The sequence below is a fragment of the Scyliorhinus torazame genome, chromosome 13 (assembly GCF_047496885.1).
Source record: "Scyliorhinus torazame isolate Kashiwa2021f chromosome 13, sScyTor2.1, whole genome shotgun sequence".
Lineage (NCBI taxonomy): Eukaryota > Metazoa > Chordata > Chondrichthyes > Carcharhiniformes > Scyliorhinidae > Scyliorhinus > Scyliorhinus torazame.
The window spans coordinates 76,741,709-76,758,530 of NC_092719.1; the positions used below are offsets into that span (position 1 = coordinate 76,741,709).

The 16,822-nt window shown below is 45.9% G+C and overlaps 1 protein-coding gene across 9 annotated transcripts in view; it reads right to left on the reverse strand.

Moving 5' to 3' along the window:
• Positions 1-309: 309 nt before the first annotated feature.
• The window catches only part of sox5 (SRY-box transcription factor 5), a 516,307-nt gene continuing 499,794 nt past the window's right edge, over positions 310-16,822 (reverse strand). For all 9 annotated transcript variants that reach the window (XM_072471812.1, XM_072471809.1, XM_072471813.1 and 6 more), the window contains 2 exons: positions 6,948-7,164; positions 310-2,993 (listed from right to left, as the gene is read on the reverse strand). In XM_072471812.1, the coding sequence (XP_072327913.1) occupies positions 2,687-2,993; positions 6,948-7,164 (524 nt within the window). In that variant the 3' untranslated portion in view covers positions 310-2,686. The remainder of the gene's footprint in view (positions 2,994-6,947; positions 7,165-16,822) is intronic.

The window sequence follows — 16,822 nt, forward strand, 5'->3', positions numbered from 1 at the left end:
AAAATGGAATCTGTCTCAATTCAACTTTTTCAAAGAAGAAAATTCGCAAATGCTTGACAGAACGCCGGGTCCCTCCAGACTGCGGGCGTGTGCAGCCATGAAGGTACCACGTAGGCCACTCGCAAGCTCAAAGGTGCCACACACCCGCGCACAAAAACGATTTAAGGGTTCTGTGCACTGAAAAATGCAGGCCACGCAGAACAAAGAAAATTTGGAGGGCTCATTGAACACGAGGTTCTTTTTATTAGTGGCTGTAACTGCTAAAGGCTATAGGGGGTAAGAGAGAAACAGCTGCTGTTAACACATGTCTGATTTTTTTTCAGAGTACAAGTACTCTTGCTTTATTGTGGCATGAATGATAACATAAACAAAAACATGAAAATATACAACTTATATTACACTATGTGTTATGAACAAAATATAAATCTATAATTCTATGTTATATTTACATATCTTTCTTTAAATTTCAAGTGAGATGGTAGATTCAGTTTACTTTGTTTTAAGCTCCACTCGATTTGATTGTCTTCCTGAACACAATCTGTGTCTAATAATTTTTAGAGCCAATGATGGCCAATAAATACATTTATTATTTTTTTTAAAAAACAGTACAGCATCAGTAGAACTGAGTAGTCTGAGATCAGGAATTATAGAATGCAAAATGCCAGCGAAAACGAGAGTTTCGAACGAAAAAAAAAACAGGATAAAAATTAAAAATAGCAACAAAAAAATAAACTCCGACACAGTTTCCATTGTTGGCATTTGGATCACAAACGGCTCACTGCCATGAAATCATGGTGAAACCTTTCTGGAGCTAAAACAAAGTACTCTTGTAGTCTAGAGTCACATAAATAAACAGCGCGCCAAAAAAAGAAATGGTGGAAAAGGCCCAGCCAATGTGAGACTAAAGCCTCACACCAGTCAGAAATCTGTTCACACAGTTGAGAGAAAGAAAAAAAAAACTGGTTTCACATTTTACATAAAGTGATATAAAACACTGGGTTCTTTTTTTTTTTAAATCGGCAATTTTTTTGTCTTTTTCATTACAGAATGCTTTAGCGAATCAATTCTAAATGACCATGACAATTAAATAGAAATGAGATTAAGAGAATGGTCTCATTTCAGTCCCAACAAACAGTCCAATTATTTTCACGCCTGCTGATTAAACATCATAACATGACATCACTAGGACTTAAAGAACAAAAAAAAAGAAAGAACTTTTATATCTAAATTACCAGGCTTAAATATCTACAGCTACAGAATGCTGCATTGCCAACCAATTAGATAGAACTGAGGAAATAAATTATACATAACTTACTAACCGGGGAATAGCTGACCATCATTGTACACTATTAAGAAGAGGCAGTTAAAATTGAAAAACACAGTCAAAAAATACAAATTAAACACTGACATGCAGTATATGATCAGCTAGCCCGCCTTTAACAACAAAAACATTTTCATTTTTATCCAAAATCGTATCATTTGGGTGAGGAGGAAGAAAATTTCTAACTCCCAAAATCCATTGGAGGTATGGTATCCGTTTCACAAACCACACAAACGCCAGATCTGCACCATTTTTGGCAAGGGGCAAACTCTGGCAGGATTGCGCCTTGCGTCCGGGTTTGTATGTTCCTTTGTATGTAACCCCCTTTCTTTTTAAGTGCTTCGAACGCAGACAACAAAAGACTTTGAGAATCAAAGAACACGACCGCCTCAGCGAGGCCACTGGAAAACGACGACGGGCAGTGGGGGGGGTGGGGGGGGGCAGATATGGTGGCTTGGCGGCGGAGGGAGTCAGAGTGAACTTCGAGGACCTGGAATTTCATTCCCTCATGCTGCTTTGCTATCACTGTCTCTGACACCTTAGAAAGTACCATAACACCCGCGTGCGCGCACACACACACACACACACACACATATATATATAGAATCCAAGTGATAAAAAGATTCACACGTCTTCAGTTATTCCCCCTTTCACCTGAGATCTGCACCTACAGTTTCCTACAGCTGCTGGTGTGGAACGGTGTCTGGGATTGTCTGAGACCCAACAATATCCCTAGCTTTAGTCTGTAGGAAAGAGCATGAACTAATTCCAACAATTACACATTTGGCACTTGCTAAGAGTTGCATTTTGAAATGGTGTGCAACAAAGAACAAACAAAAAAAGTACTCTATGAGGGTGCAACAGCGTGTTGATATTCAAGAAAATAGATTCCTTTGAAACAAAGGTAACTTGAGAGCGAAAAAAAACACTTTTTGTTTCCTTAATCCATCCAAAAACACGAACAAAAAGAAAAAAAAAAACACCTTTTATTGTGGCACAAAAAATAAACAACAAAACACATTCACAAGCCACTTGTTGGCACTTTGTACCTGAGTGAGAATTTATAGAACCTTGTAGAATGACAGTCTAGACAAAGCTCAGGAGGGTAAGACTTCAGTGCTTGGGGATAGCAGCTGATTTTACTGGCATTGTTTTACCCATAGCTTATCATTTTTTTCCCATGCCTGTACCATAGGCCGAGGTCTAGTAGCCAGTAGAGTTCTGACTATATCCTGTTTGTTAAGACTAAATAGTTTTAAGTAACAGTCAGTGTATCAGATAGTCAAAATGTGCTTGGCCCCTGGTAGGATGCACCAGACAGGACTGATTTGAAGTCGCCGGAGGAGGCTCCTGGCCCCTCCCCCGTCAGTCAGCTTGTACTGCCACCTGACTTTCGTCGTCGCTGCCATAGTCCACGTCCGGGTCCTCCTCATCCTCGTCCTCGTACTCATCGTACATCCCTCCATTCATGTCGTTGATCCTCAGCTCGTCTTTCACCTGGGTCTCCCCTGATTTGAGGCTGTAAGTGCTCTGGATGACAGGCATGCTGGGCTCCGGGCTGCTGGACATGCTCGAGTGCTCAGAGGGAATCCGAGGTGATGGCATCCCTGCCATAGCAATGGCACCAGGATACACCACTCCAGCCGTAGTAATGGGGATCTGACCTTGCTGCCTGTTGACGCAAAGACAAATGTGCGTTAGTAATGGCGTGGGATCTTGTTGGTGAGGTTAGTTGTGCTTGCATTTTCCTCCTGTTCTGTCAAAACTACACTTTCTGCTGCCATACTTTTCATTTTTTTTTTCATTTAAAGTACCTAATTCATCTTTTTTTCAATTAAGGGTCAATTAAGCATGGCCAATTTACCTACGCTGCACAGCTTTCAATTTGTGGGGGTGAGAGCCACGTCGACACAGGGAGATTGCACAAACTTCACATGGACAGTGACCGGGGGCCGAGATCGAATCCGGATCCTCAGCGCCGTGTGGCAGCAGTGCTAACCACTGCACCACCCTGCCGCCCGGTTTTCATTATGCATCCCTATTTTTAAAAATTATTTTACGGGATGTGGGAGTTGCTGGCAAGACCAGCATTTGCTGACCATTAATTTCTCTTGAACCGAGTGGTTTGTGAAGCCATATCAGTGGCAGGATTAGGTGGAGTCACACGAGGGTCAGACCAGGTAAGGATGGCAGATTTCCTTCCCTAAAGGACTTGGTGAACCAGGTGGGCTTTTCCCACAATGGTTACAGGATTGTTCGACAATCAACAATGGTTTTGTGATCACCATTAGGGATTCTAACTTTTGATTCCAGATTTATTAATTGAATTCAAATTCAAATACCACCAGCTTTCTACCGCCACATCACTAGTCTTCCCCCATGTAGAATGGAAACTTCCTCTGTATATTCTTCACACTGTAATTACACCCTTCTATCTTTACAGGTGCTGCCGAGCCCCTGTTTCCAGAGGCCATTCAACCTATCTTATCGGTGCCAGAGCTGTCCTTTTAGCCCAGACTACACCCACAGCCCTGCAAACTCCCCCTTTTTCAAGTACTGAATCCTCTTTTGAAAGTTAATTGCCTACTTGCTTCCACTGCCCTTTAATGTTGTAGATTCAAGAGCATAATAACACATTATGATTCATAATCAAGGCAGGAAATTGGAGAACCTCAATATGGTGGTGAGAAAATCTGTTGGTATCCACTGGAGAACTTGGTGCTGTCACCAGATAAATAACAAATTGGCCCAAACCATCCCTTCTCCCACTAGGAGATCCTGACAGAAGTCAACTATTTATAAAGAAAACTAATATTCCCTCTCTGAGTGTTCGCATCCCAGCAGTGGGGGAAGTATGTTGAAGTATGCATCTCCATTATACAAATTATATAAGGTCAGTGTTTCGTTGATGTATAACATTGTCAAATAAACAGCCTGAAAGGCAGATGGGCCTCAGTTAATTGTGGTATATTGGCAGCATTGCAGCTCCTTCAGCCAGAAGTGTCCTTGCGATGAGTCAGTACAAGAACTGTCACAGCCCCTGTCTTTCATGGTGCAAAGCTACTTCTAACAGGAATGGCTTTTCAACCACCAAGAAGGACAACGGCATCAAAAGCATGGAAACGCAATCACCTCCAAGTTCTCCTCCAAGTCATGTCACCTTGGGCATGTCTCGCTGTTGTTCTTTCAGGGTCAGTGGGTCAAAATCCTGGAGCTCCTGACTTAAAAACATGATGGGACAGCCTTCACTACACATGGTGCAGCAGCTCCAACATGGAGCTCCACTGTCACCTACACACAGTTCAGCAGCTCCAGGAGGGGTCCAACTGTCATTTACACACAGTGCAGCAGCTCCAGGATGGGGCTCCACTGTCACCTACACACAGTGCAGCAGCTCCAGGATAAGCTCCACTGTTACCTACACACAGGACAACTAGGGGTGGGCAATAAATGCTGGCCCTTCTCTCAAATGTCACTTTGTTTAGAAGTAGAGAGAATACGAATGGGTAAGGCAGCCTTCACTGCCCACTCATAACAAAATCACAAATCTGGGACATTTGAGTCTATTCTACAGACAGCCAATGGAGGGAATATCCCCCCCTGGCCATCGTGTAGCTGAAAGCTATGTAAATTATAATGTTTTACTTTCCTTTTTTGCTTCTAAAATTTAAGAAGGAAAGAAATCTGCCCAATGAGTAATGAAAGCCACTGCCCAATAATAAAGAAAGATTCCAAGTTCAAACCCAGGCCTGTGGTCCTTGACATTATCCCAGGATGATTCAGGGGGATAGAATTTCTGCAGAGGTTCTCTCGATCTGCCAGATTCACCACAGTAATAATAGGGTTTAAGGGGTTAAATCGGTGATGGGAAACCTAGGCTGGTGAGTGGGCCGCATGAGTGTTCCTCCTTCATCTCAATGAGCCACAATATCGAAAGTGGGCATGTTTACTAACCATGACCCCGTGAATAAGATTAAATACATTTAATACACGCCAAATATTTCATAACGAGTTATAGACCATGCTTAATCATTTATATAATTAATAGAACTATCATCAGCTTCAAATGATAAAAAACAAAATTAATATTTACACTTTGGACACGGAGGGAGTGCCTGGCTCGCACAATCAGTATTGTGAACAATCAGCACGCACCACACTTCACTTGCTCTTGCTTTACGTGCAAATCACTTCAGCCATACCGGTAGGAAAAAAACTATGCAGACGGAAGTCAGTGGACTGTGACAATCGTGCGTATGGGCAACGGTCAACAAAATGTCTTGTGGGCCGCACTCAGAACCCAGATGGGCTGCAGCATGCCCACCACCGGGTTAAATTATGAGTTTGTTTTCCTTTCATTTATTAGGTTGAGGGGTGTTCCAATTGAGATGTTTAAAATAAAAAAGAGTTTTGAGAGGGTAGATTCAGAGATCATGGGCGAAATTCTCCGACCCCCCGCCGGGTTGGAGAATCGCCGGGGGCTGGCGTGAATCCCACCCCCGCCGGTTGCCGAATTCTCCACCACCGGATATTCGGCGGGGGCGGGAATCGCACCGCGCCAGTTGGCGGGCCCCCCCGCGCGATTCTCCGGCCCGGATGGGCCGAAGTCCCGCCGCTAAAATGCCTGTCCCGCCGGCGTAAATTAAACCACCTACCTTACCGGCGGGACAAGGGGGCGCGGGAGGGCTCCGGGGTCCTGGGGGGGCGTGGGTCGATCTGGCCCCGGCGGGTGCCCCCACGGTGGCCTGGCCCGCAATCGGGGCCCACCGATCCGCGGGCGGGCCTGTGCCATGGGGGCACTCTTTCCCTTCCGCCTCCGCCACGGTCTCCACCATGGCGGAGGCAGAAGAGACTCCCTCCACTGCGCATGCGTGGGAAGCTGTCACCGGCCGCTGACGCTCCCGCGCATGCGCCGCCCGGAGATGTCATTTCCGCGCCAGCTGGCGGGGCACCAAAGGCCTTTTCCACCTTTTCGTCTGGCGCCGACCTAGCCGACCTAGCCCCTCAAGGTTGGGGCTCAGCCCCCAAAGATGCGGAGCATTCCGCACCTTTGGGGCGGCGCGATGCCCGTCTGATTTGCGCCGTTTTGGGCGCCAGTCAGCGGACATCGCGCCGTTTCCGGAGATTTCGCCCCAGATTCCTCTGGAGCGAGAGAACAAGAAAAAGTGGATATAATCTTCAAATTAGAGCAAAGTTCAATTTGGACTGAAATAATTTTACACCAAACCCGAACTCTCCCCCAAAAGGCTGTGGGCGCTGGGGAATCCAGTGGGGAATCCTGGGGGCGGCACTCGGGTTCGATCTCAGCCCTGGGTCACTGTCCATGTGGAGTTTGCACATTCTCCCCATGTCTGCGTGGGCCTCACCCCCACAACCCAGAAAGATGTGCAGGCTGGGTGGATTGGCCACTTAAATTGCCCCTTAATTGGAAAAAAAATTCAGTACTCTAAATTTATTTTTTTTAAAGTGGGGACTGCTGGTTGGACCCATACGCTAGTGCTGAGACCTGCTTAACTAGCATGCTCTTTCAGCGTTCCCATACACAGAGCTTGTAAAACTGCTTGGGGAAAGCTTTGTGGACTGGTATAAAATCAATGAGTGATAATTGCAGTATAATGTTTCTTACCCAACAGTAAAAAACTGTCGCATTTCTTGACGTCTGTTGCGCATCAATGCTTTGTACTCCCCGATCCTCAGCTTCTTGCCATCCACCACACAAGTACGCTTTGGTCGTGGCTTGTACTTGTAATCTGGATATCTCTCTAGGTGCTGCTTGCTGAGTCTGGCTTGTTCCTCATAGTACGGCTGCTTCTCTAGGTTCGTCATAGCCTTCCAACGCGAGCCTGTGGTGGCACAAGAGATTGGAAAGGGTCAGTCTCGGCAAAGACACATGGCATCATATGGTTGGGAAAGGCCTGGCTTCCTTAAACCGTGAGTGTCGACCAATGTGAGTTATATGCACACCCCAGGTGTCTCCATTTTCTGACAATGTTCAGCTACTGATTGAACAGGACTACGTTGTTCAGATGGTGTAGTAACTACACTAATGTAATGGTATCAAACATTTTGCAGTACACTGAGCCACTTACTATGAATCAGGAGGTGGTGGGACTTGGGCCTATAATTTCAGATGTCCTTGCAGCACAGCACTGAAGGCAGTTTGCATTTCCCCAGGTGCTTTCTTTCGGAAGAGAGGTAAGGCCAAGGTGGGTCCATGATCCTGAGGCACGCAGCCAGCATCTCCTGGGCCACATTCATCCCTTACTCAACAGCACTTAAAATCTTTATCTTGTTGCTGTTTGTTGTACCAAACCTGCTGCCATACAAGCAACAGAAGAAGGATATCCCACCATGACCCACCTTCATGCCAGAAATAGTTTGCTGAGGTCCCTGCCACCCACACTCATGCTTCCAGGTGGGTAGGAGGCAACACTCCAGAGTGTGGATGAGACCCAAGCCTCTTTTTAACACATACCCACCTCCCTCACAGCCTTCCATATGCTATATTCTCACCCAGAATTCAAATTGAGACCTATTTTACCAAACAGCTTGCATTTAAGCACTCACAAGACTAGTCAAAACTTTACACTGGAATATTAGGAGCGGGCGTGAGGGTTTGATTTACTCGTGCCTCTTTGTCGTCTTCCTATGTTCCACTATTTTACCAAGCCGGATTCCCAGCATGGAATGCTATCCACTGGGAGCCCACTGGGTCAGGGATTTGTGCTCCCAACCCTCCACGATTTTTGCAGGCAGAAAACAAAACGCTGAAAAATCCCAGGAGTGCAAGTTCCTAAAATGGTCTCTTTGATGTATTTCTACTTGAAAAGAGGACAATTCGTCATCACGACCTCTTCTATGTCAGCCCCTAAGAGTCAGGACTGAATTCCAAACATGCACTTTGGACTGTGGCCCACTTCTGTCTCTCTTTTTATATTAATATGAAAACATTGTTTTTTTTTGGTACCATGGTTATTGAGCCTGACCCTGTGAAGGAGCTAAATGAATATTACTGGAGAATGGGGCTGAAGGATTGTCCAGTCGGCAGCTGTTGGATAATTTGAATAGTAAACACACATGTTAATTATACAGAGTTGCTACCCAACAATTACAAAGCCATTTATTGGTCACATTAACACTCCTATTGACAGTAAGTTATGCCATCCAATGCTGTAATAATGCAAATTAGCAGCTTAGAGACAAAATGAACTACATGACCTTTGTTAACTAATGTTACTAAACTGACAGGAAGTGAAGCAAAATGGCCCATTGAATCCCAATAAAAACTCGCAATTCCACATCAGAACTGTATAGAGCCAAGCTGGATGTGGGCCTTAAAGGGAGATGGGGTTACAATTTTGGGGAGGGGATGGATCCATCCTGCAATGGGAACCAAGAGGATGATTTTTGTGGGGTTAGGACACACATCATCCTGGTCCCACACACAAAGAAATGAAATGAGTGGAGTTGAAACACCTGTGGAGAGGTGTGTGGAGGTGCGTTTAAGGGTTGTTGATCCAGCAGCTCAGTTCCAATACCTATAGCGTGCATTCCCACCCAATGGAAGACCCAACTTCTATTGCGGTCCCTAGCAGAGAGAGATAGCCCAATTTAAATATTGTATTGAATATCTCGCCCACTTAAGGCAAAAGAAGCACTGAAAGCACGGGGTAGATTGACATAAAATGGTAACCTGTTGGTCCGTTGCAAAACCCAGGCCGTGATTTCCATTTTAAATAAAGACAGAACATGCTGGAAAAACTCAGCAGATCTGGCAGCACCTGTGGAGAGAGAAACAGTTAATGTTTCGGGTCCAATATCACTCTTCTTCAGAGCTCTATTTTCAATGTGATGAAACTTGGGTGAGTTCCGTGAAGGCCACACATGGGGGATTCTGATCTCGCATTGTGCCAGTAACTCTGGTCCCTAAATTGATGTCCACCTAAATCTTCAGGTCGACAAGTTACCTTCACAGGAACATTTGCACGACACCAAGTCACATTAGGAGATTAGGTCAGATCCCTTAAAGCTTGGCCAAAGAGGTTGGTTTCAAGAAGTATCTTGAAGGAGGAACGTGAGGTCAATAGGCAAAGAGGGAGAACTCGGAGTTGTCAGGGTACAAGTGAAACGTGAGAGGAGATATAATTGACGTATGTAAGATTCTAAAGGGGATTGACGGGTTAGACATAGAACAGATGTTTCCACCTGTTGGACATTCTTTAATGAGAGACCATAGTTTTAGGCTAAGGGGTGGCAGATTTAAAACAAAAATGAGCACTGAGGAACCGAGTTCGAATCCCGGCCCTGGGTTACTGTCCGTATGGAGTTTGCACATTCTCCCCGTGTCTGCATGGGTTTCACCCCCACAAAACCCAAAGATGTGCAGGTTAGGTAGATTGGCCACGCTAAATTGCCCCTTAATGGGAAAAAAAAAAAATTGGGTACTCTAAATTTATTTATTTTTAATGAGGAGGAATTACTTCACTCAAAGGGTTGTGAATCTGTGGAATTCTCTACCCCAGAGTGCAACGGATGCCGGAACATGAAACAAATTTAAGGAGGAGATAGATAGGTTTTTAATTAGTAGCGGGATGAAGGGTTATGGAGAACGGGCAGGAAAGTAGAGTTGAGACCGAGAGGGGATCAGCCATGATGGTATTGAATGGCGGAGCGGGCTCGAGGGGATGAATTGCCTACTCCTGCTCCTAGTTCTTTTGTTATAGCTCTGGATGATATCCCCAAGGGACGGTATGTGGATGAGAAATAGGTGGGGGCCAAAGATCCTTGGGTGACGCGAGAGGAAGAGGAGCAAGGGAGCAGGAAGAGAAGTCTTTTTGCAAATGATTCTCTGATTCATTATAAATTACATTACTTCATATACTGTCGAAAATAGTCAAAGACAAACATTGGGGGCTAACATGACCTGGATGTATAGGGATGTGAAGCCAAGTGTGTGGCTCTTGTTGTCCCGTGTTACCTTGATTTAATTCAAGAATTTTTTGCAATCAGCTGCAACCTGAAAATCAGCTTCCGTAAAAGTTGTGGTGATGAAGACAGAAGGGATGACGAAGAGGAGAACTATCAGATCCAACATTTGCCTGGCATGATCCAAGAGGAAGGGAAGTTTGGAAGAAGCTATCTTGAGGAGAAAAGGTTATTTTTTAGTTGCCCTGGTACAAGGGCTATACTAGAACCGCTAAATTTAGGAGTTGCCCAGCAATCTCTTTGCTCATTTAAAAGTGCCTAACTGCTTTATGTAGCTGCCAGAGATGCCTTAAAACCTCTCCGGCCAACCTGACGTTGGATGTGTTTCTAATACTGCAAGAGGTTGCCCATCTAAATAGGAGACCTGCACCCAAATTTCCACTCAGAAAATGAGTGTAATGAGGCCCCACCCCCAACCTATCCAACCCCCCAAGGTTATCTGTTAATTTCACCGAGTGAAGAGGAGGTGCATAAACCACTTAAGGATCTGGAATTTTCCCTCAGTCCGCCCCCTGTCATATTTTACTTGGCAGCAGCGAGCAGGCAGTGTCCTAAGTGCGCAGGGCAGCAGAACTGTTTTTGAACACTGTGCTGGATCAGTTTTTAGCAGCTGCGCGGTGACATTCTTGCATCACACTATGCAACTTGGCTGCGCACCGTTAACAGAGCAGCCTGCCACATTAAACTGTTGATTGCACTCGTGCACCACCTGCTCCCACCTCCACAGTGCATCTCAGGGGTGTCACCAGGCAGACTTCCTTCGAGTTCTCTCTTGGCTGCCCCAGTGGAATTCTCGAGGCAGCTTCAAGTGGCTGACCTTCTGGCGATCTGTGCACTGGTGCCGCCTTTCCCCACCCCATCCTTACTTTAGCTTAAACGGCTTTTCTTTTTAATCAGATAGCTGGTGTAACCATTACCATTTCACTGTGACATTAGTTAGAATTTGCTTTTTGAATGAAGGCGTATGAAATATAAAGTCATTTCTCACCGCTGCCTAATAGCCACAGTTGTAAGGAAAGGGTCCATCCAGCCTTTGCTGCTTTACAAGGGTGGCATTCACTGCAGTAATCTCAGGATGTTCCCAAGAGCTTGACAGCCAGTTATGTCCTCCCGAAGTGTAGTCAATGTTGTTATGTAGAAAACGCGACAGCAAATGTGCAGACAGCCAGAACACAATCAGCAATGTGATAATGACCAGATAATGGGCGCAGCACAACCACCGGGGGTCAATGCCGGGAGAGCCACAAATCGGTCTCCATGCCGGGCGCCGGCCGATTGTGAGTCACCCGACTTGTTACAGCCTGGCGCGTTCTGGATCTCACCTTCGCTGGACTCATCAGGCTCACTTAAATAACTGGAAAAACTTTCACCTGGCGCCGGGAGTCAATGGCCACGTCAGCGAGACCTCGACCAGACGCCATTTAGCACTGATTTCCATAAATGTGAACCAGGTGTGATGACACCTCAGGGGGTCTCGCAGGCCAGGGTGCCAGGCTGGCAGTGCCAAGGTGCCCAGCCCATTAGAGGGGGGTTTCAGAGCCACAAGAAGGTTGGAAGGGGTGTGGAGGGGGATCCAGGAAGCATGGGGGGCCTGAAAGGGGACAAGGAGAATGGGGTTGCCAGTCAGAATGGCGCCCTGATCTGTGAGGAGCCAGCTTTACTGGCGAACTCAGCTTGCAGGAAATACACTAAAGTGTGGCCTCGGCTGGGAGAAACTTCCTGAGGCCCAAAAAACTGGCAAAGTGCTGGTGAATAGCGGGGTGAATCTCGGCGCTGCAGCTGTCGAAAAACACTCTGCCAAATGTGCGCAAAAGCGGACTTTATTTCATGTCCGCTGAATCGCTCTCGATACGTCATTGTGATGTTGGGTGAGGGAGAAATTGGGCGACTGGGATGACAATTTAGCAACAGCACCCTGCCCTTTTTCAAAATAAGGATTGCAGAATAACAGAATTGTGACAGTGCAGGAGGAGGCCATTTGGCCCATCATGTCTGCATCAGTTCTCTGATTGAGCAACTCATCTAGTTCCATTCCTCCCGCCTTTTCTCCAGAACCCTGCACATTCTTCCTGTTCAGAATACAATAGTGTGATGGGATCTTTTCCAACCCCCTTAGAGAGCACTTAGGGTCTCAGGTTAGCATATCAACAGGAAGACAGTGTAGCACCTCTGACATTGTAGCTCTCTCTCAGTCCTGCACCCAGTACTCGGTCTAGATTGGCGTGGAACATGAATGTTCTGACTCAGAGGTGAGACTGCACGTCTGGGCCACCACAAAATGTTTTACACTTTGGGGAGGCAGTGTCAACACTGGACATTCCCAGATCATATGCGTCTGAGAACAAAACTCTGACTGAAATACTTGTCACTCTACTCCAATAAGAAACATCACGTCTAATCTCAAAATCGTGGGAAATCTGACAAATGGAGTCCCTCTTCAACAACCATTGCTCCTAAAAACAGCTTCCAAGATCTTCCTCTGCCCAAAAGAGCCACCTGTCCCTGATACCCCCCACACTTCGTGCAGTGCTTTGCATGTTCTTCCCGTGTCTGCGTGGGTTTCCTCCGGGTGTTCCGGTGCCGGAGGGCAGCACAAGTGAATAGCACAGTGGCTTCACAGCACCAGGGTCCCAGGTTCGATTCTCCGCTGGGTCACTGTCTGTGTGGAGACTGCACATTCTCCCCGTGTCTGCGTGGGTTTCCTCTGGGTGCTCAGGTTTCCTCCCACAGTCCAAAGACGTACAGGTCAGGTGGATTGGCCATGCTAAATTGCCCTTAGTGTCCAAAAAGGTTAGGAGGGGTTATTGGGTTACGGGGATAGGGTGGAAGTGAGGGCTTAAGTGTGTCGGTGCAGACTCGATGGGCCGAATGGCCTCCTTCTGCACTGTATGTTCTATGTTCCCACAGTCCAAAGATGTGCAGTTTAGGTGATTTGGCCATGCTCAAAATTGCTCCTTATGTGTCCAAAGATGTGCAGGTTATGTGGGGTTACGGGGTATGGGCAGAGGAGTGGGCCTCAGGAGGGGTGCTCTTTCAGAGGGTTGGTGCAGACTCGATGGGCCGAATGGCCTCCTTTGTACTGTCTGGCTTCTATGAGTTTCACCTCCTTCACACAGTCAGTTCAGTGACTCCTCCAAATCTTGACCAGAACTTGACACTTGCATTGATATATTTATTATGGAGAATTATTAGTCACTTTTCTTCTGGCCAACATCCTCCTGATCTCTCTCATTCCGTGCTCCAATAATGAATACTTTCCTGGGGAAATCATCTGAGGATTAGAATCATGATGAGGGAAGTCTGGAACAATCGTGTCACATTCCTTCGGCACAGGAGACATTACACATGGACCACACAAGACGTGCTGGTTGTCAAGTGTCCAACGCAACCGTAAGAATGGAGTGAGAGCCGCACAGAAAATGCTCTTCAACCACTCGACAATACCTAACAGGCGCATAATGGGTGTGAGGCAGCACTCGCCTCCCAGGTTTTGTATGATGCCTGTGAGCAGTATTCGAGCCCTCAATGAGATCACTGCCTCACAGGGCCTGGTTCGATGAAGCCTACCTCTGTGAGCACACAGCTGCCCTCCTGTTGCCATCCAAACTGTCAGAGCTACAACAGTGACCCCTTTGTTCAACTCTGCTCGTTTCCTATTACACACTCACAAAGGAAAAGGAAATGACCAAGTGGACCAACGCTGAATTTTATTATTTTTTTAAAAAGGACAACTCAACAACCTAAAATATCACGATTCACATTCACGCGGTTAAATTCAGAAGGCATTCTCCTTTTTGCACTGAGTGAATTTAACCTCTTTCATTGTTTTCTTTTGGAATTGTGCCTTCAGTTTTGCCACAAGATGGCTTTTATGAATCTCCAATGAATAAGGGTACATTTTATAATATTCTTTTCTGAACTATTGTTAATTCTGGTCATTGATTCATCAATTTTTGTTCATCTCCTCTCTTTTTGTTAATTATCTTTCCTCCCTGTTTTGGGGATAAACCTCATATAGTTGCTACATGACTATTACGTGGTATCAGTAACACCATACATTTATATAACGCCTTTAACATAGGAAAAGCTGCTCGCCAAGAGCGTAATCAGACAAACTTTTGACACTCAAAGGAGGTAATGCAGAGTCTAGGGTCTAGACAACTGAGGTCACGGCGGCCAATATTGGAGCGAGGGAAGATGTCCAAGTTGGAGGAACACAGAATTCTCAGAGGGTTGTAGGGCAGGAGGAGGTTGCAGAGACAGGGGGAGATGGAAAGAATGCAGCAAGCACACCAAACAGCAAAAGACAATGGAGAAAGAATAAAATGATAAAACACACAAATTGGTATTACTGTTCGCTGACTTGAAAAGGCCAATCTATAGATTGACATCAGCTCTCAAAGCACCTGTCACTCCATGAGCAAAAGCTTATCTACCCAGTATCGAATTTCCACTCCTATGTAGTCGCGGAAACCTTTGTAATTTTTGCATGCTAAAAGAAGCAGCAGAACATCAAATGTATTCCTTTGGTCAGGAACCATCACAGAGTAACATATTTAAGATGAGATTTTGTTTGTATATTAAGAACTCCTTCGAAGATTTTTAAAATGTCAGCTGAAACCTCGAGAGTCTGTGCAAAATGTCAGTCTAACACATGCACTGCTTTGCACAATAAACCAGTTTGCCACTCATTGTTCTATCCCTTTCTTGCCGACACTAGTTGCAGTTTGTCGCATTATAGTATTGCTTTCAGAATACGCTCAGCTGCCTCCTTGGACCCACGTAATTCAGAACTATCTGATCTCAACTGCTAACCTTCTGAAAACAGAGGCGATTCCTCTTGACTATTGCTGATCCTCTACACAGTGGTCTGCAGGGTATTCTATGAGCTCTCCCAAATTGAAATTATGCTATTGGAAATCTACACAAAGGCTAAATCTACCGAGTATAACAGATCCTGACTTTGCATGTTTGGGGCACCTGTAAATGTTTTCCAACTGGAGGAATTTGACCGCAGAGTTGCAAAGCCTCACACCGGTGCGGTACTGTGATTGGCTGACTCGCTGAATGGATGGGCAGCATTTCCTGCCAACTGCCCAGTGGGTGAGATCAGTGGTCAGTGAAACTGTGATTCATGTCACAAAAATGCGCAAAGCTTGTGGAAGATTGGTGTAAAGGTTTCCTGAGGCACTGGGAGGTGCAGCTGGCTGTGTGAAGGTCTGAGCTGTCACGTGTCTGAGAAAGAGCATACTCGTTCTGTTCCTGGCAGAGCCATGGATATCTGGAAGCAGACTTTCCAGATTAAGGATGGGCAATATTGGAACACTTTGGCCGCCTTCGGTGGAGGTGCGTGAGGTGGGTGTCCTGATCTTGGGGGGCAGTGCCCCCACCCCCTCTTCCCCCAAGCAGGCCCAGAAAATTATTTGTAAGACCCTGCACCTCCCGGCCCTACAAAAACACTCCAAAGGCTGGTGGTGGAACTCGCCTGTTCGTCTGACCACCAATTCTGATCAGTTCAGACTGAAAATAGCAATCGGGGTCTTCGGCATAACAAATGTGGCCTACTGTCTGAAACGGTGAGCTCTTTGGATGCCCGGTGGTAGGCCCCTTTTGAGACAGAACCAACCCCCCCACCCCCCCATTTTGACTGCTATCACTGCCGTTGCCAGCAAGAGAAATCGATCGCAGTGGCTTTCACTGCAGGTAACGTGACTCGGGCTGGGATTTTCCAGCCCGTTGTGGTGGGTCGGCCACGAGTGTTTCGGCGGGCAAGCCAAAGGTCCATCGACTTTCGGGTGGGACCGAATGACCCCTGTGGTGGAAAGGGGCTGGAAAATTCCGCCCTTGAGCTGGAACCTGCGACATTGGTCTACTAGACATTAGTGGAAAGCCCACAAAATTGCTCACATAAAAAATAAACATGTGGGAGATATAGGAATAACACCACGCTTTACTTCTTTTAAACAAATATCATACAGGTCGAAAGAAAGGCTTCCTGTTTTTCACACAACACCAGCTCTGTAGCTAAATATATCTTTGAATATGAGAAAACAGTCTCCATGAGATCAAACAACACTTTGCTATTTGCTCAGAAGGAATAATACATCATCAGAAAGCCGCTACATTATTCAGTAATAATTCAACACTGATTTCTCACAACCTGTAATGTGATAATACACTCCGTTTCTTTCTTTCTTTTTCCTGTCTTGCTTACTTTTAACTGAATATCAATGTAAGAGAAAATAAACTGTGGGTTAATTTTATTCTTACTGGAAATTGGACAATGAAATATTGCTGCTTGGAGATAAGTGTCCAATAGGTAAGGTTCAATTCTGGGCATGAGATTTCAGATGTCCTCGTCAGGCTTAAGGCCCTGCTGTTTCCTCAGTCAACAGCCAACCAAATTCTTCCAGAGAATGAAGATTTACAGTTGTTTGTAAAGACCCATTTCTCCCTCAACTCTCTCCTGAAGCTTGCACAGCACACCTCAGTCACTTCTTTAATGACATGTACACC